The 24,812-nt window shown below is 38.6% G+C and overlaps 1 protein-coding gene and 1 non-coding gene across 2 annotated transcripts; both read left to right on the top strand.

Moving 5' to 3' along the window:
• Nucleotides 1-7,697: 7,697 nt before the first annotated feature.
• Nucleotides 7,698-8,773, top strand: LOC140833797 (probable glutathione S-transferase). Its single transcript, XM_073198217.1, has 2 exons — nt 7,698-8,093; nt 8,282-8,773. Exons 1-2 carry the CDS (start codon nt 7,782-7,784, stop codon nt 8,633-8,635), a joined length of 666 nt encoding a protein of 221 aa, XP_073054318.1. The 5' UTR covers nt 7,698-7,781; the 3' UTR covers nt 8,636-8,773.
• Nucleotides 8,774-24,498: 15,725 nt separating this feature from the next.
• On the top strand, nt 24,499-24,605 carry LOC140835588 (small nucleolar RNA R71). The gene has a single exon (XR_012118911.1). It is a non-coding gene; the product is annotated as a small nucleolar RNA R71 (small nucleolar RNA).
• The last annotated feature ends 207 nt before the right edge of the window (nt 24,606-24,812 follow it).

Below are 24,812 nucleotides of genomic sequence, written 5' to 3'. Positions count from 1 at the left end.
TACTCGAGTGCGGTGCTCATATCGAGGTGGCCGGGTAGAATGCCTCCCTGGAGATTTGTACAAGAGCCCGGGCCTATGACTGCCCGGAGAGTAGAGCATGGGCTTGCACCTGCCCGGCTCCAGATGAATCCACCTGCAGACTTACTCGGATTTGGGAATCCATTTGATATTCCGGGTCATCCATGTCTCGAGCTCTTACGGGGCTATCAATCGGGCTGGCCGATACTGCTGCCAATTGTATTGCCATTCGCAGGGACGGATCCAGGAATAAAAGCTGGGGGGCTTGAACTCAATATGATAAGTTATATATTATTAAAAAAATTTACATTATATCGTTCAACGAAGTTGTGCCCTACGAGATTTTAAAACATAAAATTCATCAATAATAGATTTTACATCAATATGTTTAGCTAAATCTCGTTCAATATAGAGTGTCAAACAATCGACAAGAAAGTCATCCTCCATTTTATTGCGAAGTGCCGTCTTCACATGCTTCATTGCTGAAAAAGCCCGCTCAGTAGTGGCAGTAGACACAGGTAATGTCAAAACAAGATGAATCAATCTAGTCAACATAACATAAACACTTGATCGTCCACTCTCGGTCAATTGCTGACACAACTCAACAAGTGTAGAAACCTTTAAATTCTGCATCACATCAAGTTTATAACGTATCAATTCATACTCCAAAGCAACAATTTCTTGAGCTGTGAAATCTCCAGGATAAAACTTCTTCGCAAGCTTGCAAATATTATCACTATTAAATGAGTCAAATGAATTTTTAGGATCTAAAGTTGTACTAAGAGAAAGAAGTTCCACCGATGACTCATTGAACCGAGTATTTAACTCCATCAAAATGAAATCTATTGCTGCATTAAAAACATCAAAGTGTTAATGATGCTCTACTGATGTTCCATTTTGAAATAGTTCAAGTTATAATCCTAAACAAGAATAAAATAATTATTAAACAAATAAACAAGTAATAGTCAATCAACAACTCAACAACAAACAATCAAGAAACCACAAATCACGCACAGAGAAAGCTATAAAAAACAAAATATAAAATGTATAGCCGATTCTTACCTGGATTGTTGTCTTGCCGATGAGCAATTCGATTTCTTCGGGAGTCCGCAATTCTATTCTGTCGCTAAAGGGCTTGGGACTTGGGAAAGAAATTTTGTAGAATTGAGGTGGGGCGGATCAGGGGATATGTGATGAATTTGGTTTCATCCTTGTAAATGGACGGGACTTGATTGGATTAAGGCATTGATGTACGACGGTTTTTGAAACGACCGTCGCTATTAGCAACGGTGTTTCAAAAAACAGTCGCTAATAGCGACTGTTTGAATTGAAACCGTCGCAAATATTATCGACGGTTGCTGAAAAACCGTCGCTAAAAAAAATTGGGCTGGGCTACAACCCAGTACATGTAGTGACCCGTTCCAGAATCACCTACTAGGCAAGAACTAAGCATGCAATTAACCTAATTAACAATAATCAGAGCTAACAGCGGAAAAGTCAACAACAATACCGATTAACAACCCAATCGAAATAGAATAGTACTGAAAATAAAATATCCAATACAACCATATCGAATCAAAACAATACCGATAAACTAAACCAACCAGCTACTCAACGTCCTCCTCCTGCTCCTCCTGAGCTGTCCAACCTGAGGCCTGCCCCGAGGGAATGGGGTGTCCAAGAATAAACAAAACCGAGGACGTGAGCGATAAGAACGCCCAGTACAAAAGTATGAGTATACAAACCTATATGAAATGCACATGCTATGATATGATATGATACCAGGGTAGTCAAGAAACAGGAATCACAAAGGATCTCAAAATGCTCAGTCTAGAGGCGCCAAGTGGATAGTGCCGCGCGGTCCAACCTCTGGGTCACTGCATCCACTACAAGACAGACGTGGACCTAAAATGTCCCGGACCACCGAAGCCCTCCCGACCCGTCGGCCACTGTGTACTCTCGGTGTCCATGCGTCCACAAGACAGGGCTGAGCGGCCCCAAGATATAGCTTATCTCGAAAGAGATACAGCTCAACAGTAAAGGCTATCTCGAAGAAGATACGGCTCAACATGAAATGCAACGTGCAGTAATAAACGTGACATAATAGCATGCATCATATGACATATATCAATGCACCACATAATCATGCAACACATATAAGAATGTATACTCAACCAGGATATCTCGGATAGTACTTTCGTACCTCTATCACAGCAAGCCTAGCCTTACGCAACACCGCTAATCAGGTCTAGAACAAGCCTACGCATCAAAAGCATACTCAATCAATACTACCATGCTCGACTAGCAAAACCAGTACTCCCTAGTACTACCAAAGGTTTAGGGTTTACCTTCGTCCGTCGACAGCCCTTTGATGTCGATTGCCTTGAAACTACAGGCGCCGCTACGCTACTACTCCTGGCAGCTCTTGGCTATCGCTCGACCAACAACTAACCCTAGAAACCTTCCAAACTCTCCAAAATGAGAGAAAACTCAAGAAATTGGCAAGTCAAAAATGAGAAATCCGAGCACTATTTATAGGCCATGTTCGGATCCTCCGAACAACACTTCGGAACGTCCGAACGCTACGTGTCCATTGGCTCTTGACAGCTCATGATCGGATCCTCCGATCATACACTTCGGACCGTCCGAACATGCACGTGTCCAGCTGCTCTTGACACCTCATGATCGGATCCACCGAACCTACACTTCGGAACGTCCGAACTCCCACGTGTCGATCAACTCTTGACACCTAATGATCGGATCCACCGAACTCACTTCGGACCTTCCGACCTCTTCGGTGCTTCCGAACCATCTTCGGTCCGTCCGATCATGACTCGGTCAAAATTCCACCTTAAACCTTCTTAATCACCATTACTCCGTTAATTACCCAATTTGGAATTCGGGCTACTACATTCTCCCCCCCTTAAAACGATTTCGTCCTCGAAATCAAGGCAAGAGAATGAACAAAACGAAAATAACAACATCGTTATCCTCAAAATCTAAGGGACAACCCATCACTAGACGCTTGGCTAAAACCGAATGACCCATCGGAGTAGAAATGGAAAGAATGACATCTAGAGAAACATGCGGTAACTTATGACGCTTAACAAATCGTCCTGGTCACCCCAACGACCTACACTTCCCTGACTACTCTCATCACCAAAGTGGTCAGCCATTGCTACAACATAGAATGGGGAAAAATGGTAAAATGGTCAACGAAAATCCCAAAACAGAATCTATATCCCAAAATCGTATGCATGCTCTGATACCATAAATGTAGTGACCCGTTCCAGAATCACCTACTAGGCAAGAACTAAGCATGCAATTAACCTAATTAACAATAATCAGAGCTAACAGCGAAAAAGTCAACAACAATACCGATTAACAACCCAATCGAAATAGAATAGTACTGAAAATAAAATATCCAATACAACCATATCGAATCAAAACAATACCGATAAACTAAACCAACCAGCTACTCAACGTCCTCCTCCTGCTCCTCCTGAGCTGTCCAACCTGAGGCCTGCCCCGAGGGAATGGGGTGTCCAAGAATAAACAAAACCGAGGACGTGAGCGATAAGAACGCCCAGTACAAAAGTATGAGTATACAAACCTATATGAAATGCACATGCTATGATATGATACCAGGGTAGTCAAGAAACAGGAATCACAAAGGATCTCAAAATGCTCAGTCTAGAGGCGCCAAGTGGATAGTGCCGCGCGGTCCAACCTCTGGGTCACTGCATCCACTACAAGACAGACGTGGACCTAAAATGTCCCGGACCACCGAAGCCCTCCCGACCCGTCGGCCACTGTGTACTCTCGGTGTCCATGCGTCCACAAGACAGGGCTGAGCGGCCCCAAGATATAGCTTATCTCGAAAGAGATACAGCTCAACAGTAAAGGCTATCTCGAAGAAGATACGGCTCAACATGAAATGCAACGTGCAGTAATAAACGTGACATAATAGCATGCATCATATGACATATATCAATGCACCACATAATCATGCAACACATATAAGAATGTATACTCAACCAGGATATCTCGGATAGTACTTTCGTACCTCTATCACAGCAAGCCTAGCCTTACGCAACACCGCTAATCAGGTCTAGAACAAGCCTACGCATCAAAAGCATACTCAATCAATACTACCATGCTCGACTAGCAAAACCAGTACTCCCTAGTACTACCAAAGGTTTAGGGTTTACCTTCGTCCGTCGACAGCCCTTTGATGTCGATTGCCTTGAAACTCAGGCGCCGCTACGCTACTACTCCTGGCAGCTCTTGGCTATCGCTCGACCAACAACTAACCCTAGAAACCTTCCAAACTCTCCAAAATGAGAGAAAACTCAAGAAATTGGCAAGTCAAAAATGAGAAATCCGAGCACTATTTATAGGCCATGTTCGGATCCTCCGAACAACACTTCGGAACGTCCGAACGCTACGTGTCCATTGGCTCTTGACAGCTCATGATCGGATCCTCCGATCATACACTTCGGACCGTCCGAACATGCACGTGTCCAGCTGCTCTTGACACCTCATGATCGGATCCACCGAACCTACACTTCGGAACGTCCGAACTCCCACGTGTCGATCAACTCTTGACACCTAATGATCGGATCCACCGAACTCACTTCGGACCTTCCGACCTCTTCGGTGCTTCCGAACCATCTTCGGTCCGTCCGATCATGACTCGGTCAAAATTCCACCTTAAACCTTCTTAATCACCATTACTCCGTTAATTACCCAATTTGGAATTCGGGCTACTACAGTACAGCCTTAGAATAAATCCGTCTCTGGACATTTGGTTTGGGATCATCACGGAAGTGGTGAGAATAGAACTTCTGACCAACAAGAAGTTCCCGAAGTTCAACTCGAGCTTTAAGGAATATCTGCTTGAGCGCGATAAATTCACCGAGGTTAGCAGGGCTCGGTTTCTAGAGGCCGGTGCGGCTATATCATGAGAGCCATCTGTTGTTTGTTTTATGGGAGTGTTGGTGTGCCGATTTTTCGCACTCAAGACTCAGCGAGAATTCTAAAATTTTAGTTTTGATGCTCGAAAGTTTCCTTGGACGTCGTATGTTATTTAAACACTCATATAGAGTTTAGATTGTATACATGTGCGTAAATTATGTTGGATTCAAAATCAATCTGGGATTAACAGAGATGACTCTTCTTGTATCATCTTCTCCGAACGGATCTCCGCTATTTGATAGTCAAATTGGGTACACAATCAGAGATTTTATTCCTTGTTCGGATTGCATTAGTAATCACAAACAATTTTGCTTTGAAATTGCAACGTACAAATTTCCAAAATCCGGAATCGGTGCGGCGTCGGCAGAACGCGACGGCCGTGGAAGAAGTTGGCCGAAATTTTTCACCAAATTTCTTGTGATGGCCGAAAAATTCTTGGAGGAGGAGGAATTTTTGTTGTGTAAAAAAAACTTTGCTATTTCATATGATCCTCAATGAAATATTTATATATGTTGATTCCTGATCAGATCAAGATTCCCTCTCCAATCAGGATTCATAATCCTTGTCTCACCAGGACTTTTAATTTTCATTAAATTAAATTTTCATATTTTTATTATATCATGTATTTATCAACTTTTGATAGTAAATGATACATTAATATTATATATACACATATCTTTATATCTCCATGTAAAATGTCTATATAAACATTAATATATTTACATATGCATATTTAATACACGCATAGATATATTAAATAAATTAAATAATCATTATTTAATTTATTTTCCTAAATTATTAGTTAATTAATTCTATACCCCTCTGAAATATTTTATGAGAATTTGTATATATTAGCAGTCATTACTTCTAGTACTATAATTTAATCAGTAAATTCTAAATTCACTAAATATTAAATGATTCTAAACTCATTATAACTTCGATAAATGATCTGACAACGTCAATATATCAATGACAAAAGTCTTGTTCATATAATGAAAATTGATAATTTCGAAGATCCAAATTTTCACTTACCATATTTAGCAGCCGCCAATTTTGTGAACTCCTTCACCAAAACATGCAGTTCCACCATCCTTCCTCAATTAACTATTAAGCTAACTTTTATTTCTTCTATCTTATGGAATCAACTTATAAATTCTTTTATAAGCATCCGATTTAATCTCCATCAAACTATACTCGTCAATACTTGTGTGATTGCCAATGGTTCCAGGATATAGCTAGATGTGGGTTCACATCTCCATTTGATTCAAAATAACATTTATTCTTATTCGAGTTTACCCTAATTAGCCTCATTATTTTCATCAATTCCTTGATCAAGAATGTCAGAACTAGCTCATTTCTGATTGTACTTATCGGATCATGGTATGAGCATCTAGTAGCATCACCTCATGATCTCTTAGGAATCGCTGATAAAGCCTACAAGAACCTTAAGTCATGGTTAGCATATAGTATTGTCCCTTCAACACATATATCTCGATCGAATCTGCAATCATTGATAAATCAGAAGTTGCATATGGATATGATAATGATATAATGTATCTTTGAGTAATAATAGTGACATGGTATGTGCAACTAGGAAAACACATTTCCCTAAAACACATTCTTGCTCTGGCAGAGACTCCTTGCACTAATAATTCATCAAATCACATAAGATATCTTCACCCGTAGGCAAACGGCGAATTTCTGACTACAATATATTTGCTCCTACGTATTTCGAAACTACACCCAACTTCGCAACCTGATGACCCTCAATAGAGTCGGTAAAGAGATCAAAGTGCATGCTAGTACGTAGAGCCTCTACATTGCCTCAGGTCAAAGAATTAATGGCTTACAACCATAATCGCGAACTATTCCACTCGACAAAAGAGAATCACTTGGACACTCCGAGGGATAGTTGTCAAGTGGATCATCAAATGATCACTCATGAATGAACATCTTTGTGCCCTTACCAATGAAACATGATGTTTACATTACAAGTGCTAATCTCGAGCTCAAATAAACTTTATCATTATTTTAAGCGGTCGATTCGATTAAGAACATGTTTAGAATATGTGGTACACTTCCTAATGAGTTTCATGAGTTTACGTTTCGAGACAGATCTCATTGTACCATTTATATATTCAAAGACTTTATTTATACAGTTTGCATAAGTATACAGATAAAATAAATGTCAAAATATTATTAAAATAAATATCATTTTACATTAGAGACAATAAAACACAAACCACAAGTTAGCTCGATGAACACCTATTCTCACATAAAACATACTAGAATCCTTGCATAAAGTTGTTATTCTCTCATTTTGTCATGTGGGAATGTGTGATGCTTTTGTTTTTTGTAAAAAAAATAAAAAGTGTGTTCTCATGTTTCACGCTTTGTTTGTTTCACATATTTAAGTCCACTACAATCTTAGACTTTTGTATCGGTTTCTATTCGTAGGTATTGGAATTTTTAGCTGTAGGTATGACGAAAATCTTTGCTGATTTATTCAACTTAACGTGAGTTGGACCAACATATTGCATCATATAAAAGAAATATAGTGTGGAATAAATATTTCTCAACTGCCTAAACTTTTGTATCGCATGTGCCTCATATTACATGGTGATAACATTATTAAATCTTTAAGATATTCATTACATATTGATGTTAGCATATCCGTTCACACTTTAGTGGCGAAAAGTCAAATTAATGTCCCTATAAGAAAGAATCCCAAACCAGAAAAAAGTACCACATAATTACATTCAGAAAGTCAAGCCTGAGATTGATCAATGGCGGAAGTGAAGGTATTTGGTGCTCGGCTAAGCCCATTTAGCGGGAGAGTCGAGATGGCGCTGAAACTGAAGGGAGTGGAATACGAATTCATAGAGGAAGATCTAAGTAACAAGTCTAAACTTCTTCTTCAATACAATCCAGTCCACAAAAAAATTCCTGTTCTCCTACACAACGGTAAGCCAGTTGCCGAGTCATTGGTGATTCTTGAATATATTGATGAGACTTGGGGACATGGGCCATCCATCTTGCCGAAACATCCTTACGACAGAGCCACGGCGCGTTTCTGGGCAAGATTCGTGGATGAGAAGGTACTAGTTTTTCTTTTCGATTGATTGAATTCTATTGTTTTCGTTATTCGGATCGTTTAGTTTGTTTTTCTACAGATTCATTTTGACTAGTCCGTTTTTTTGATCGATTTCCTTAAAGCTTAGTGGACAGTGGTTCGATTGATTCAAAAACAAATCTGATGTCAACTGGTTAAATGTTTTTGTTGCAGTGCCTGCCAGCATTCTGGAAGGCTTGTTGGACCACAGGGGAGGAGCAAGTGAAAGGCAAGGAAGAGGCAGAAGAAGTGCTTAAATTTCTGGACAACCAGCTAGAAGGCAAGAAATTCTTCGGGGGAGAGAGCATTGGTCTGGTGGATATTGCTGCCAATTTCATTGCCTACTGGCTTGTGCTTATCACCGAATTGGTGGGAATCGAACTCGTAACAAGCGAAAAGTTCCCGAATCTATGTGCGTGGATCGACAAGTATGTTAACTCGAGCTTTGTTAAGGAACATCTGCCTGATCGCGATAAATTGGCTGAGCATATCAGCACACAGTTTCTGAAGAGCAGTGCAGCTAAATGAGAGCCATCCGCTGTTGTTTATGCTACAAGTCGGGTTCTTGCTTTATGTCCTTGTGATAATGTGTTTGGAAGCTTTTGTTTGGAAAATAAAATGACACCTCTATGCTCTCATGTTTCTTGAATTGATCCTTGTTTTTTTAACATTATCTTCTGGTTTTTAGAATTGTAATTTTTAGTCATATAATTTTACTATTTTTGTTTTAGTTCTATGATATGTCAAAATTTTGTTTTTATACAAGAATTTAGATTTTTTGTCATAAACCACCAAATTCATTGAATATGATTTTATTTGACACTGAGTGTGTTCTACATGACATATGTGAAAATAAAACTTATATTATAAAGATTACGATATATAAAACAAAAATAATGGGAAATAACAAAAAAAATTCTATCATTTATGAGCTCATGCCATACGTCAGCTTTTATTTTCAAATTTTTTTTTTTTTTGACTAAAATCAGCTTTGATTTTGGTTCACTACTATACTAGAGTAGACTAGACTAGACTAGACTAGAACAACATTAAATAATTTTATTTAAGTTTTATTATTTGTTATATACATATAATATATATATAAATATATATATATTTATATAACACTTAATTGATTTTAATTCAAAATTTTGTTGGATGGATTTTAGAGCAACGGCGTTTTACTTTTTAATTATTATTTGCACTTCTTGGACAAACCATTTTCTGTATGAGTGGGTCTCATGTGAGACCGTCTCACGGATCTTAATCTGTGAGACGGGTCAACCCTACTCATATTAACAATAAAAAGTAATATTCTTAGCATAAAAAATAATACTGTTTCATGGATGATCCAAATAAGATATCCGTCTCACAAATATGACTCGTGAGACCGTCTCACACAAGCTTTTGTCTTTCTGTATATGGGTTTTCTAAATTCTAATAATTTGCATACGGTCTATTATCAGCAGAGATATACTAGCAATTTCAGTTTGATAATGTTTAAGTTCAAATTGAATTGAGATCTTGCATATCACTTGTATAATCTAAAGTTTTATAATGTGAATCTTCCAAACGAAAGAAGGCTGACGTAGGAGCTTGAGTCTATAAACATCATAAACATTTTCGCATTTATTTGTTAGTTAACTAAGATCTACAATCGAGAATATATATAATTTAGCTATCGACCCAGCTAAATTAAGCAGACGGAACAAAATTGTATCAAAATATTTATTCAACTCCACTTCTAAACACTTCACTCGATCCTACGCGTAATTAAAAAATATATATATATATATACAAAATAAATGGAAACGACAAAATTTTTTCCTCTAATTTTAAAGTATCGTGGGTCGTTGATAAGCACGAATTATATAGCGTTTTAAGGGCTTTATTTAGTCGTATTTGTGCTTATCTAGCGTTTTTATTCCGAGTTTCACGCTTAATTTGTTTTATTTTGGCTATTTGCAGATTTGACCAAAAGATGATAAAAGCCAAAGAAAAGAAATAAAAGTCAAGCTTCGCAATGTCATGTCAAAAACAACCGGAAAAGTAGGAAGGAGCATAAAAGAAAACATCTGGACCCCGTGTAAGGGTCCGCGTCTTAGAAGCCCAAGGTTGAATTTTACAGTGCGTAGCCGGACCCCTACACGGGGTGCGTGTCCAGTGTTTCCCAGACAGAATTTGACAGAGAGTACACGGACCCATACACGGATGTCTACACGGGGTCCATGCCCAGCATCATCCGAGAATGAAAATCAACGTACCTGAGGCATACACGGGGTCCATGTACATGATATTAGATCCAATATTTTGCGAAGATTCTGCGGAGATTTGAAGAGATCAGAGGGAAAAATAAAAGATTAGGATCGGGACTTTTTGAGCAAGACGTTTTTTAGGAGACTTGGAGACGAAGAAAAAAAAAGGAGAACTTTCATACTTTGGAGACGGCGACGGCTTGGGAGAAACGAGAGAAAACCGTGCACTTCACGCGCAAGATCCGTGCACCATCACTGAGATTTTATCCTCTCTTGTTTTCTTATTTTCTATAACGGCCCGAAAATCCGTGTTTGAAAATTTACGGAAAAATTAAAAATTTTCTTTTTAAAATAATTAAGATGCCTCATTTACGAAATAAACTGATAAATCCAGTTTAATGTTCAAAAATTGCAGCGGAAGAAAATATTTGTTTTCCAAATAATAATTTAAAATAATCCAACAGCCGATAAAAAGTTTGAGCATAAAAATGGCAACTGCTGTAAAGGAGGTCCTCGGGTTCCACTACTGCCGACCCAAGATAACTCACTGGTCCCCCGCCCTCGGTCCCGACATCATCAGTACCTACAACAAACAAGTCTAGTGAGTCTAAAGACTCAGCATGCATATATCGTAAATAACGAGTAAATATAGTAAAATTTGCATGGGAGTAAGAATATCATGTCATGAGGCATAATGTGAAAATAACTTATCATGAGCAATTATAATACGTGCATAACTGAACTGAAAATCGTAGTGAAAATGTTTGCTCCTTGGAGCCCTGTACTGAAATAGCATGTAATAATTTTCTGGTGAGATTATGGTCTACGCAAGTGGTCCCTGAACTGAACTGAACTGAACTGAGCTGACCGATACTGGGGACCGGACCGATACTGGGGATCGGATTTACGTCTGATCAGACTACTGCCACAGTACTGGGTGAAACAACTGAACTAACCGGTAACTGGTGACCGGACCGATACTGGGGACCGGATTTAATACTGATAGTAAAGTGACCACAAGCAATATCGCATAAATCTCAAAATGAATATTTTTTTTTGCACGTAACATAATTAACCAACATAATTAAATATGAACAATTTCGATATCCTTGCATTAAAATCATGTACTTGTGATATTTAAAAATATCTATATGGCTTGATTGAAGAGTGAAAGAAGATATAAACATGCCTTGGTTTGTTTTGACAGAAGACAAACGAAATAACGACGCGGCGCGGCGGAGACGGAGTGCTCTTCACTTTCTTACTTTTTCTCTCTTAATTCCTTTAAACCAAGCATGAACCATAATTATTATAATAGCGTAAAAATCGTAAACGTGATGCATGAACATTTAAAAATATCATGATTTGTGCTCAGGGTGCTGCCAGGACTAAAATCTCACCTCGGGTGCAAAATGACCATTTTGCCCCTGGAAACTCAAAAATTCTCGTTTTAACCCTAGACCTCTAAAATTGACTCGAAGCTTACCAAACTCCTTAAAATATCCCAAAACATAATTAAAAATACTCCTAGACGTAATTTCGAGCCAAAAATACAACTGAATCGTTTCGTTTTAAAACTTAAACCGGGGTCCCGATTTTAACCCGAATCGTCTCGAAACTCTACCAAAATCTTCCCAATTTTTCTCCATATCTTACAAACACTAAAATAACTTAAAACCATGTCATTAAGCCCCTAAACCCACGGCTGAAAATTCCAGCAAATAACAACTCTCGGTCAACCCGGTAAATAAATTCCAATCACAACACAATATGGCCCCCAATTCTTAACCATTCGGTCCTCTCTAATCCCACCACCTTACCATATCATAAAAGAAAATACTAAAGGACCCTAAACTATAATTTTTCCAGCCCAAGCTCTCGGTTTAAACTCCAAACTTTGCCAAAACTCTCGGCCCTCTCATGTTTCACCACCTCATGCACACTAATCTCCCAAAAACTCATCACCTTTCGGTCCTCCCTTATACCACCACTTGTCCATCCCTTAAGACTCATCATTAGGACCTTAATGACCCATCTATACTATGCTAAACCCAAGTTAGAAGCCACTGCACCATCACGTGAAGAAAACTAGCCGAAACTACCATTTCTCCCCCGCTTCACGCCAAGCTTCCGAGGATCGAGCTCCTTCCTCAACCAAACACACATGACTCCTTCCTAACATCTTATGAGGCTCTACAAGGTCTGAAACATGGCTGGTTTCGAACCCAAGCACAACAGAACCCACCATACATCGCCAAACTCATTACCGACCCAAGAAAACAAGAACTGTAGTTTACCCTCACACCCGCTGCATGGTCTCTCTTCCAGATCACAAACCCTCTCCACTACAGTGATGACAGACCCCAAAACACACCTTATGGCAGCCCCTTGCACGATCTGTAGGAAGAAACGTGAGTTTGAATTGAAACCGTGAGCTTCATGGCATAACCGAGAAAGGTGACTGTGCATAAGCAAAAATCCGAACACTTTCAATAAAACATGGTACAAAACACAGCATAACTGACATGTATGATGCAGAAATGAAAAGGGTGAGGCATGCCTGATGAGTGGAAGAACCAAAAACGTTACCAACGGAGGCCCGGGAGAAGTTTTCTTTGCAAACACAAGCCAACAACCTATGCTTTCAGCTGCTTGTGAAGAAACCGAGGGGAGGATGTTTGAGGGAGGGGTGTGTCGGCTGCTTAGAATATTAGGTTTAGGGTAATTGGAGTTTAAGTGTTAATTATATAGTAAACAATTAATTAACGGGTCAAAATTTGTAGATTTAAAGTTTAAAAAGATTATTAAGCCTAATAAACTTAAAAGTAGGCCCATTAAATCCAAACGCACTCTCGAAAAATATTTCGAGTTGAAAAGATTTTGAAAATATTAGCCGAACCCTTAAAAAGTCCTCCGATTCGCTAAAATTTACGTACCGTTAAAAATAAAATCTCGCGGGTATAAATACCCTAATAAAATCCTATTTTAGAAAAATACACTTAAAATGCTCTAAACTAATTTATAAAAATTAATCGTATAATTAAAATAATTTCCTGAAAATTCTCCGGTCTCCGATCTTCGTTCGAACGTGAAATGCAACTTAAAAATCTTAATGCACGAACTTTTAAAATTTCATGAAATAAATTCTATCATGCAATAATTATGCCTAAATTGCATAAAAATAATTAAACATAAATTAATGAAATAAACATGCTAAATTACCACTTCTTAAATAAATCTTTATTAGCTTATCTCAATACTCCATCTCCAGTCCGGCCTCACTTATTTAATTGAAAAGATGACAATTAAACTACTGCGTAAAATAAATAAATTTAAAGAAAAGAATTTAAATACTCATACAATAAAAATCATTTTTATTTAATTACTAGAAATTATGCATGGCTTATACGCAGTCCAATTTACGGGTTCTATAACCCTTCCCCCCTTAAAAGAAATTTCGTCCTCGAAATTCGCTTATCCTTGATAAACAAAAAGTTTAGACTCTTGATTCTAGAATCTTAATAATCCACGCTTCCGATGCGCTACTCTGATAAGATAAATGTTAAGCTGTCCTTACGTCTCCTCAATCCTAAATAAATTTTTCTATCGAAATCCTCGTTTGTGAATCGGAACTTAAAACAACTTATGATGACTTATTCTATTCAACTATAGCCCCGAATTATGACTTATCCCGCAGTTTCTCATACTAGAGATGGATGTCTAAACTTATCGCACCTTACTTTTCTTATACTATATTCATAACATTCATCGACCTATAATATCAGCATTTATGCAGTTCGACTTAAGAAACCTTTGTACAAGAATTTACTGATCGACTTCTATTCTCAGTAGAATGCTTAGAGGTTATACTTTTTTGCAACCTCATAGTAGTATTAGCCTAAAGTCCTTGAATCGAATCTTTATCTAAACTTACATAATTTATTATTTACAAGTGCATCCCGGTTGTGAAATCGTTGCAAATCTTAAACCTCGAATAATGTTAATCCATAAAACTCAATTATACAACTTCGACCTTCTACCTTAATAATAGAACCATTTTAGTATCAATTACACTCTTAAACTATTTCCTTCCCAATTACAATATAGTTGAGGCCTAGGACTCTGAACTTCCTCATTGGAACAAGTGTCGCATTCTTATGTATCCTTAATGCTTACTTAATTCTAGCATATAAACTTAATAAGCTAGCACATGGTAGCATTAGACTAACTTTAATAAATCAATTTTACTTATAACCCATAGAATTCTAGAATCCCCATATCAAGCTTTTAGATTTCTTACTTGATAAAAAAAAAATCTTAATATTCATCACTTGATAACTTATATTGAACACAACTAATTCCACTTTTTTTTTCCACCCAAATTTTCGTATGAACAAATATCCCATAAATTTGAAATTCAAATTTACCTAATCCAAATAGCTTTGAATAAAATAATTCCAATACACATATCCGTTTAGTCCCACGTTTGTTAATAACTTCCAAAATTTCTCAAGACAAAGTGTCTACCTCACCTCTTACGTGCGTTTACCAATTAAACTAACCATCATCGTTCCCAACTTTCTTAAAAATTTTAAATTCTCACAAGGTATAATCTTAACTGTTAAGATCATGACTACAACTTGTGACACATCAAACTTATGTTCCCAAAAATTTACTAACTCAATGTTTATCCTTATAACTTAACTAACCGATCAAATTTTCCTTAAATCGTCGTAACTTTAAATTCTTAATTTGCCACAACATTATTTCACTAACGCTTAAATTTTCACGCCTAAGATTGATTAATCCTACAATGTCTTGGGTTACCATTCATTATAACATTATAACCCAAATATCTAAATATTTAATATTTCCTTCGAATCTAAATAACCAAAAATTTCTACCATTTAAACCGTTCAATTCTCACTTACTACTAAATAAGTTCTCAAATTTCTTAAAATTGTAAAATTAATTCTTACTTTCCTCGAATATCATCCAAGTTTTCCCTAAATCTCGAAATTCCACAATTACCCATAGTCCTCAGTATTCCCAATTTCATTTTATAGATTTCCCGCATCATAAGGTTCAATAGCCTTAAGTTTATTAAACCCAAAATTAATTCCCATAACACGTCTTACATTTCTTAAAACCTCAAGTGTTCCTCAAAAGTTCGCATTTAATCCCTAAAATTTTGAAACTTGCAATTTGGCCCTTACAGTTCTCAAAATTTACATTTTGGCCCTACAACTCTTCGAAATTTGCATCATTGTCCCCATAAAATTTTTCCATTTTTACCTCATTAAACTTTTAAATTCTCGAACTCAAAATTAAATCCCAAAATTTGGTAAATTCAAAAATAGTCCCTTAGAATTTTGTTGTTTTGCACTTAGGTCCTCAAATTATTATTTATTACAATTAGATCCCTACAATTCTCAATTCATGCAATTCAATCCTTAAATCCAACTATGTAGAGCATGCATCCTAAATAAATTCTCATAATTAATCTTACATTTCCATAGATACTTAAAATCCTCAAATTGTACATTTATAATCCTAAAGATTGTCGTAGTCTTCGAATCATTAATCCTTACATGGAATCCTCAAAATTTAATTCAACTAGCAACCATGAACCATCATTAATTTCTTGCAAATTCTACAAGTCCCGAAAACATTAATAATTTTTAAGTTTAACTTATGGCCCATAAGTAGAACATCAGCACTACTAACCCAAAAATTAATATAGTCAAATAATTTACGACCTCTCCTAATGCCCAATAGCAAAATTCTTATTTATGTCCGGTGGGGGTGGAAGTGCATTTCCCTCCTACCTCTGATGCTCACCGTCCTCATGACGACGCTCATCATCCCTCGCGCGCTAAACAAGGCGTCTAGGAGGCGTATTGTTTCATACATAACCAACATGCATAATTCCATAATTTCTTTAAATTTAAATAAATACTGCATAACTAAAATCTAAACGTAAAAGATCTCATGAAAACCTGCTGTTAAAATATTTCATGCTTTGAATAAAATGCGTAAATATAAAACTTACAGACCGAAGACGTGACTTCATGAGCTTCTCGTGGTCTGTAGTAGTACAACCCTTTACAAGAACCTGGCTCTGATACCAGCTATAACGGCCCGAAAATCCGTGTTTGAAAATTTGCGGAAAAATTAAAAATTTTCTTTTTAAAATAATTAAGATGCCTCATTCACGAAATAAACTGATAAATCCAGTCTAATGTTCAAAAATTGCAGCGGAAGAAAATATTTGTTTGCCAAATAATAATTTAAAATAATCCAACAGCCGATAAAAAGTTTGAGCATAAAAATGGCAACTGCTGTAAGGAGGTCATCGGGTACCACTACTGCCGACCCAAGCTAACTCACTGGTCCCCGCCCTCGGTCCCGACATCATCAGTACCTACAACAATCAAGTCTAGTGAGTCTAAAGACTCAGCATGCATATATCGTAAAGAACGAGTAAATATAGTAAAATTTGCATGGGAGTAAGAATATCATGTCATGAGGCATAATGTGAAAATAACTTATCATGAGCAATTATAATACGTGCATAACTGAACTGAAAATCATAGTGAAAATGTTTGCTCCTTGGAGCCCTGTACTGAAATAGCATGTAATAATTTTCTGGTGAGATTATGGTCTACGCAAGTGGTCCCTGAACTGAACTGAACTGAACTGAGCTGACCGATACTAGGGACCGGACCGATACTGGGGATCGGATTTACGTCTGATCAGACTACTGCCACAGTACTGGGTGAAACAACTGAACTAACCGGTAACTGGTGACCGGACCGATACTGGGGACCGGATTTAATACTGATAGTAAAGTGACCACAAGCAATATCGCATAAATCTCAAAATGAATATTTTTTTTTGCACGTAACATAATTAACCAACATAATTAAATATGAACAATTTCAATATCCTTGCATTAAAATCATGTACTTGTGATATTTAAAAATATCTATATGGCTTGATTGAAGAGTGAAAGAAGATATAAACATGCATTGGTTTGTTTTGACAGAAGACAAACGAAATAACGACGCGGCGCGGCGGATTGCGTCGCTCGCTAGGGCGGTAAAGATTGTCCGCTGGGGCGAGTGATTCTCGAATTAAAATTCCTGGCCGTGTCTTTGGTCTCGCGTGACCGCCCTAGCGAGAGCTTCGCGCAAAATATTCTCGTTCACATCGATGGATTCGCTGGGGCGGTCATTTTTGACCGCCCTAGCGAAGGACTCGCGCAGAAACTCCTCGGCTGGGCCAATATGCTCGCTGGGGCGGTCACTTTTGACCGCCCTAGCGAGACCTCTTCGATGCTATGCAAATAAAATCCCACTTTTTGGTCCACTTCCTACAAAACCACCACAAAATACACGAGATCAGCCAAATGCTAAATAATGCTAAATGAATGCTAAATTAAACTAAACAAACTAATATGATGCATGAATGCGACTCAAAACCAACACTAAAAACACGTAAAAAGGAGTCCTATCAACCCCCTCATACTAACCTTTTGCTCGCCCTCGAGTAAAATAGGTTAAAGCACGAGATACTAACCAAACTCAAACAAGAAAAACCAACACAAGTAAATGTCAATGGTGAGTCGACAACGGTTATGTTCATGCCTCAGTTTACTTTCCCACTACCAATCATAGTCAAGTCAAATCGCAAACGAATACTCATTTCTCATCTACACATAAATATCAACACTAGTTTGAACGTGTGTGTGTGTCGTGATGGGTCTAGTCATTCGTACGTCAAATAGATCAATTATCAAATCATGCGAGTCACTTAATTAGCACTTCAATACAAGTCTCACTAGCATGCATTTCCGTATCCATTTATCACTAGCCATAAAGTGAACTTTATTCAACTTTTAAGAGCAGATAGGGGTGTCGAAAGGAAGGGAAATAAGCTCAAGTGGCTAAAAAGTTGGGAGTACACCGATCATTTTCATTGTGCAATCGTCAAGACTTTTGCGTCTGACTTTCCTCGTCTCCTTACATTTCCAACTTTTAGCCTAGGAATAGAATTTCATTCCTTTTATTTAGGCTCCCCCTCACCTTACATCTCCTTATTTTCTTTTCTTCCTTTTTTTTTGAATGCACAATTTTCACACATGTACTCCCTAGGCTAAGAATGATATCACTTTGGATTATAGCCGGTTGGGAGTTTGATCTTTTAATTAGTGCATTGGAGAGGAGGTACAAGTAAAGTTCAAGGCAAATCAACTTTTCTCAATCAAGGTCACTATTAGCGACTTATTTTCACGGGTTTGCATGCTAAATCAACTCATAAATAGTGCCTTTCAAGTTAACGAAACAAAATTTTCAAATTTCACCATTATTCCTACAACGTTCTAGTCCCCACACATGTGTGCTCAAAAGGTTCAAATTTTGTACCGAAATTCATGCTTTAACAATCAAGAGTATCATTCACGACGTGACCCAATCAACACTTTTGTAAACTATCAATTCAAATCATCATTGGCTCATAAACGATGTCTTCTCACCATAAACGACACCCAACAAAAGAAACCAACATAAACGACACCACACAACAGAAATGCAACGAAACTAAACCACTTAACTAAACAATCAAAACAATAACCAATTGACTAAACAACCAAAACAATCTACCCACCCCCTCATACTAGAGTTGTGCCATGCCCTCATAGCACAAAACGAAACAAAGACTAAAAACATAAAAACGAATGAATGCAAATGCAATGACAAAACAAACAAAATAAAAATAAAAAGAAAGGGGAAACAGTGAACTCCCCTGATCAGAACTCCTCATCCTCGTCATGCTCAGGTGGTGGGACTCCCTCGTCAGCTGGTGGCGGCATAGGATAATGGTACTGGAACTGGAAGGGTGGCGGGTATGCGGGTGGTGGTGGCAGAAAGAAAAGAGGCGCAGCTTTTTGTAAATATCGCGACTCGCTAGGGCGGTCAAAAGTTTCCGCCCTAGCGAGCGATTTTCGGTGACAGACTGTTTTAAAAAAAATATGAGGGCGCGCTGGGGCGGTCAAAAGTGACCGCCCTAGCGAGAAATGTTCGCCAGGAAAACTAATTTTGAAAAAATTCACTCGCTGGGGCGGTCAAAAGTGACCGCCCTAGCGAGACATGTTCGCCAGGAAAACTAATTTTGAAAAAATTTACTCGCTGGGGAGGTCAAAAGTGACCGCCCGAGCGAGGCTTTTTCGGTGGCTATGTTTTTGAAAAAAAATGACGTCTCGCTGGGGCGGTCGGTTATGACCGCCCTAGCGAGATACTCTCGAAAAAGAAAATAAATAAATAAAGACGATGAATGCAATGCCATGCAACTACCTAAATGCAATGATACGAATGCTAAAAAAAAAAAAATCTAATTAAAATCAAAATAAGGAGTAGAGGTAGTTCTCAATTTATAGTCTAGAGCTCGACTTTTCACCCATGTCCTCAACGACTGTCATGGAGCCGAGTGACTCCAATTTGTGGCTCAATTGTGCCACCAATATAGTGCTTTAATCTTTGGGCGTTCACAGTAAACGTCCCTTCCTTGCCATCATGCAACACCACTGCACCTGATGGGAACACCTCGGCTATAATGAATGGTCCTGACCATCTGGACTTCAGCTTGCCCGGAAAAAGTCGTAAGCGAGAGTTGTATAACAACACCGCTTCACCCACTTTGAATTCTCTTCTTACAATGTGTTTATCATGGGCTCTTTTGGTGCGTTCCTTGTAAGATAGGGTAAGATCATAAGCTGTATCTCGGAACTCATCCAACTGACTCAACTGCAGCAATCGTTTCTCACCTGCAAGAGAAAAATCAAAGTTTAGTGCCTTGGTCGCCCAATATGCTCTATGCTCTAATTCTACGGGTAGATGACATGCTTTACCAAAAAGTAACCTATATGGTGTAGTGCCTATAGGTGTTTTGAACGCAGTACGATAAGCCCACAAAGCATCATCTAACCGAATGGACCAGTCCTTTCGATTCACATTAACCGTCTTTTCTAAAATCCTCTTAATCTCTCGATTGGACACTTCAACTTGTCCACTAGTTTGGGGATGGTATGGAGTGGAAACTTTGTGGGTGACACCATATTTGCCCAACAGTTTATCAAAAATTTTATTGCAAAAATGGGTGCCACCATCACTTATGATTGCACGCGGTGTACCAAATCGATTAAAAATGTGTTTCTTTAAAAATTTTAACACCACTTGTGCATCATTCGTGGCACAAGTCTCTGCCTCCACCCATTTCGACACATACTCCACTGCCACCAAAATAAATTTCTTTCCAAAAGAAGCAGGAAAAGGACCCATAAAATCAATCCCCCACACATCAAATATTTCACACTCAATAATATTATTCAAAGGCATCTCATGACGGTTGGAAATATTACCTGTGCGTTGGCATCTATCACAATTGAGAACATACAAACGAGCATCCCTAAAAAGAGTTGGCCAATAGAAGCCACATTCAAGTACCTTAGATGCTGTCCGTATGGGTCCAAAGTGACCACCTACCTCACGGTCATGGCAGTGGTTCAGAATTTGACTGGTTTCCTCCTCCGCTACACATCTCCTTATCATGGCATCTGCACAGATTTTAAACAAAAACGGTTCCTCCCAAAAATAATATTTCACGTCAGAAAAGAATTTCTTTCTTTGGTGAAATGATAAATTTGGGGGGGTTGTGCCGGTGACAAGAAAATTGGCAAAATTGGCATACCAAGGGCACGCATTCACCTCAAACAATTGCTCATCAGGGAACCAGTCATCTATATCAGCATCAACGCCATTAATTCTAACATCCTCAAGCCTAGACAGATGATCAGCAACCACATTTTCTACACCCTTTTTATCTCGAATCTCGAGATCAAATTCTTGCAATAGTAAAATCCACCTAATTAACCTAGGTTTCACATCTTTCTTAGCAAGCAAGTATTTTAGGGCAGAATGATCTGTATACACAATCACTTTAGACAGAACAAGATATGAATGAGATTTCTCGAAAGCAAATACTATAGCAAGTAATTCCTTTTCAGTAGTAGCGTAATTCAATTGAGCATCATTTAAAGTCTTACTTGCGTAGTAGATGGTATGATATACCTTGTTCTTCCTTTGACCCAGCACCGCACCAACAGCTGTATCACTAGCATCGCACATCACCTCAAACGGTAGCTCCCAATCAGGGGCAGTCAGAACAGGTGCTGTCACCAAACTCTCCTTGAGTATCTCGAATGCCTGCAGACAAGTAGAATCAAAATTAAACTCAACATCTTTCATCAATAGAGAGGACAAGGGCTTAGCGATTTTAGAAAAATCTTTAATGAAACGCCTATAAAAACCAGCATGCCCCAAGAAACTGCGGACTCCCTTGATTGATGACGGAGGTGGTAGATTTTTGATTACTTCCACCTTGGCTTTGTCGACCTCCATTCCATTTTCTGACACCTTGTGCCCTAACACAATCCCCTCTTGCACCATGAAATGACACTTCTCCCAATTTAACACCAAATTGCTCTCTTCACATCTAATAAGCACCGAGTTCAAATTTTCTAGACATTCATTAAACGAAGAGCCAAAAATGGAGAAGTCATCCATAAAAACTTCAAGAAAATTCTCAATCATGTCATGAAAAATAGCGGTCATGCATCTTTGAAATGTAGCAGGTGCATTGCATAGACCAAAGGGCATACGTCTAAACGCAAAAGTACCATAAGGGCAAGTGAAAGTAGTTTTCTCTTGGTCCTCAGGTGCAATTGTGATTTGATTGTATCGCGAATATCCATCCAAAAAACAGTAAGATTCATGACCGGCTAATCGTTCAATCATTTGATCAATAAATGGCAGGGGGAAGTGATCTTTACGGGTTGCATCATTTAATTTCCTATAATCCATGCACACACGCCAACCCGTAACAGTTCTAGTGGGAATCAACTCATTTTTTTCATTGGTAATAACAGTAATCCCACCCTTTTTAGGCACACATTGCACAGGACTTACCCACGCACTATCAGAGATAGGATAGATAATACCTGCATCCAGAAGTTTGATCGTTTCAGCTTTTACGACCTCCTGCATCTTTGGATTGAGTCTCCTTTGAGGTTGTGCTAGAGGTGAGTATTTATCCTCCATCAGAATTTTGTGCATGCAGATCGAAGGACTTATCCCCTTGATGTCCGCAACTTTCCAAGCGAATGCTCCTCTATGCTCCTTAAGGACTTCTAAGAGCTTACTCTCCATATCATCTGTCAAAGAAGAAGAAATAATAACAGGCAGTTTATTATTTTCTCCTAGATATACGTACTTGAGATGTGGAGGTAGTGGTTTGAGCTCCAAAGTAGGTGGCTCCTCTAGGCTCGACTTTTGAGGCATTAAATATTTTCTGTCTCCCAATTCCTCTAGTCGAAGCCTCACTTGCTTTCTCCAAGGTGGAATGGCATTCAAGTGAGCTACCATCTCCATCTTTTCCTCGTCTAACTCGTCCTCCTGCTTTTCCGTAGTGAGAGTGGCCTCCAATGGTTCTTGCAATCCATCCTGCACAAAATCACAAACGAGAGAATCTAAGACATCAACACGAAAACAACTATCATTGTGCATTGTGTGCTTGAGAGTATTAAAGACATCAAAAATAATTTCTTCTTCTCCAACTCTCAGTCTCAATTTTCCCTCGTCAACATCAATCAATGCTTTCCCTGTAGCCAGAAATGGTCTCCCTAGGATTAAAGGCATCTCTAAATCTTCCTCCATGTCAAGTACTACAAAATCTGCAGGAAAAATAAACTTATCCACTTTCACCAAGACATCTTCGATAATCCCACGTGGATACTTGACAGATCTGTCAGCCAGCTGCAATGACATCCTAGTTGGCTTGGGTTCACCCAATCCCAGTCTCCTAAACACAGAATAGGGCATCAAATTAATACTCGCACCAAGATCACATAGAGCTTTATGAAAATTAATATCACCAATAATGCAAGGTATAGAGAAACTCCCTGGATCTTTTTGCTTTGGAGGCATCTTGTTTTGAACTAAAGCGGAGCAATTTTCAGTCAAGTTCACAGTCATATGATCTTCTAGCTTCCGCTTATTCGCCAAGATATCTTTCAAGAATTTTGCATAACTTGGCATATTCAATAAGGCATCAGCAAAAGGAATGTTAATATGCAGTTTTTTGAATACCTCAAGAAATTTACCAAATTGTGCATCTAACTTAGCTTTCTTCATTGCTGCGGGGAAAGGTGGAGGGATAACAATTTTATTCGGTGCAGTAGGTGTAAATGTAGAGTTAGAAGACTTACCTCCTTGATGTTCCACCTCATCCTCACCATGCTTGGTCCTTTCCTCATTAGACTCGAGTGCTCTTCCACTACGCAATTCCACAGCTTTCACTTGCTCTCTCGGGTTAGTCTCCGTGTTGCTTGGCAAAGTTCCTTGCTCCCTATTAGCAATTAACTTAGCCAACTGCCCAATTTGATTCTCTAACCCCTTTATGGATGCATCCTGATTCTGAAATCTCGTCTCGGTTGCTGAAATAAATTTAGTCATCATTTGCTCTAAATTTGACTTCTCCTCCCTAGGCGGTTCTGGCTTGAATCCTTGGTGCATCCCATGTGGTGGACCTCTTTGTTGGCGGTTTTGGTTCTTTTGACCTCCCCACGAAAAGTTTGGGTGATTCCTCCATCCCGGATTATAAGAGTTTGAATAAGGGTCATTTCTAGGACGGTTCTGGAATCCCACGTGTTTTGCTCCCTCAGGCACATAGAATGGATTGCCATCTTGGCAATCCTGCACGTCATGCTCACCTCCACACTTATCACAGAAAATCTCTTGCAGACGCATAGCCGATCCACTCGCACTCATCCCATCAATCTTTCTGTTCAAAGCCTCTAACTGTGCTGACACCGCAGACAAATCAGTAACTTGATTAACTCCAGCACCTCGTTTCTGCCTATCAGAATGAGGATGATAGCTACTAGCAGCCATCTCCTCCAATAATTCATATCCTTCCTCAGCCGTTTTTCTCAGCAAGTTACCACAGGCAGCAGCATCTATCATGGTACGGTTAGGAGTAAGCAGACCGTAGTAAAAAGTTTGAACAACTAACCCAAGAGGTAGCTCATGGTGTGGACATCTCCTCAATAAATCCTTGTATCGCTCCCACGCCTCGTAAAGTGACTCAAGCTCATATTGAGCAAAAGTAGTAATGTCGGCTCTCAGCTTCATAGTCTTCGACGGAGGAAAGTACTTGATCAGGAATGCCTTCGCCATATCCTCCCATGTAGTGATAGACCCTACAGGCAAACAGTTTAACCACGCCTTAGCTTTATCTCTTAGTGAAAATGGAAATAAACGCAAACGAACAGCATCATCAGACACAGCTTTAAACTTAAAAGTATCGCAAATTTCAAGAAAATCAGCTATATGAGA

This window comes from Primulina eburnea, chromosome 6 (assembly GCF_022965805.1).
Source record: "Primulina eburnea isolate SZY01 chromosome 6, ASM2296580v1, whole genome shotgun sequence".
Taxonomy (NCBI): domain Eukaryota; kingdom Viridiplantae; phylum Streptophyta; class Magnoliopsida; order Lamiales; family Gesneriaceae; genus Primulina; species Primulina eburnea.
This window is presented reverse-complemented; position numbering and strand designations above follow the sequence as displayed.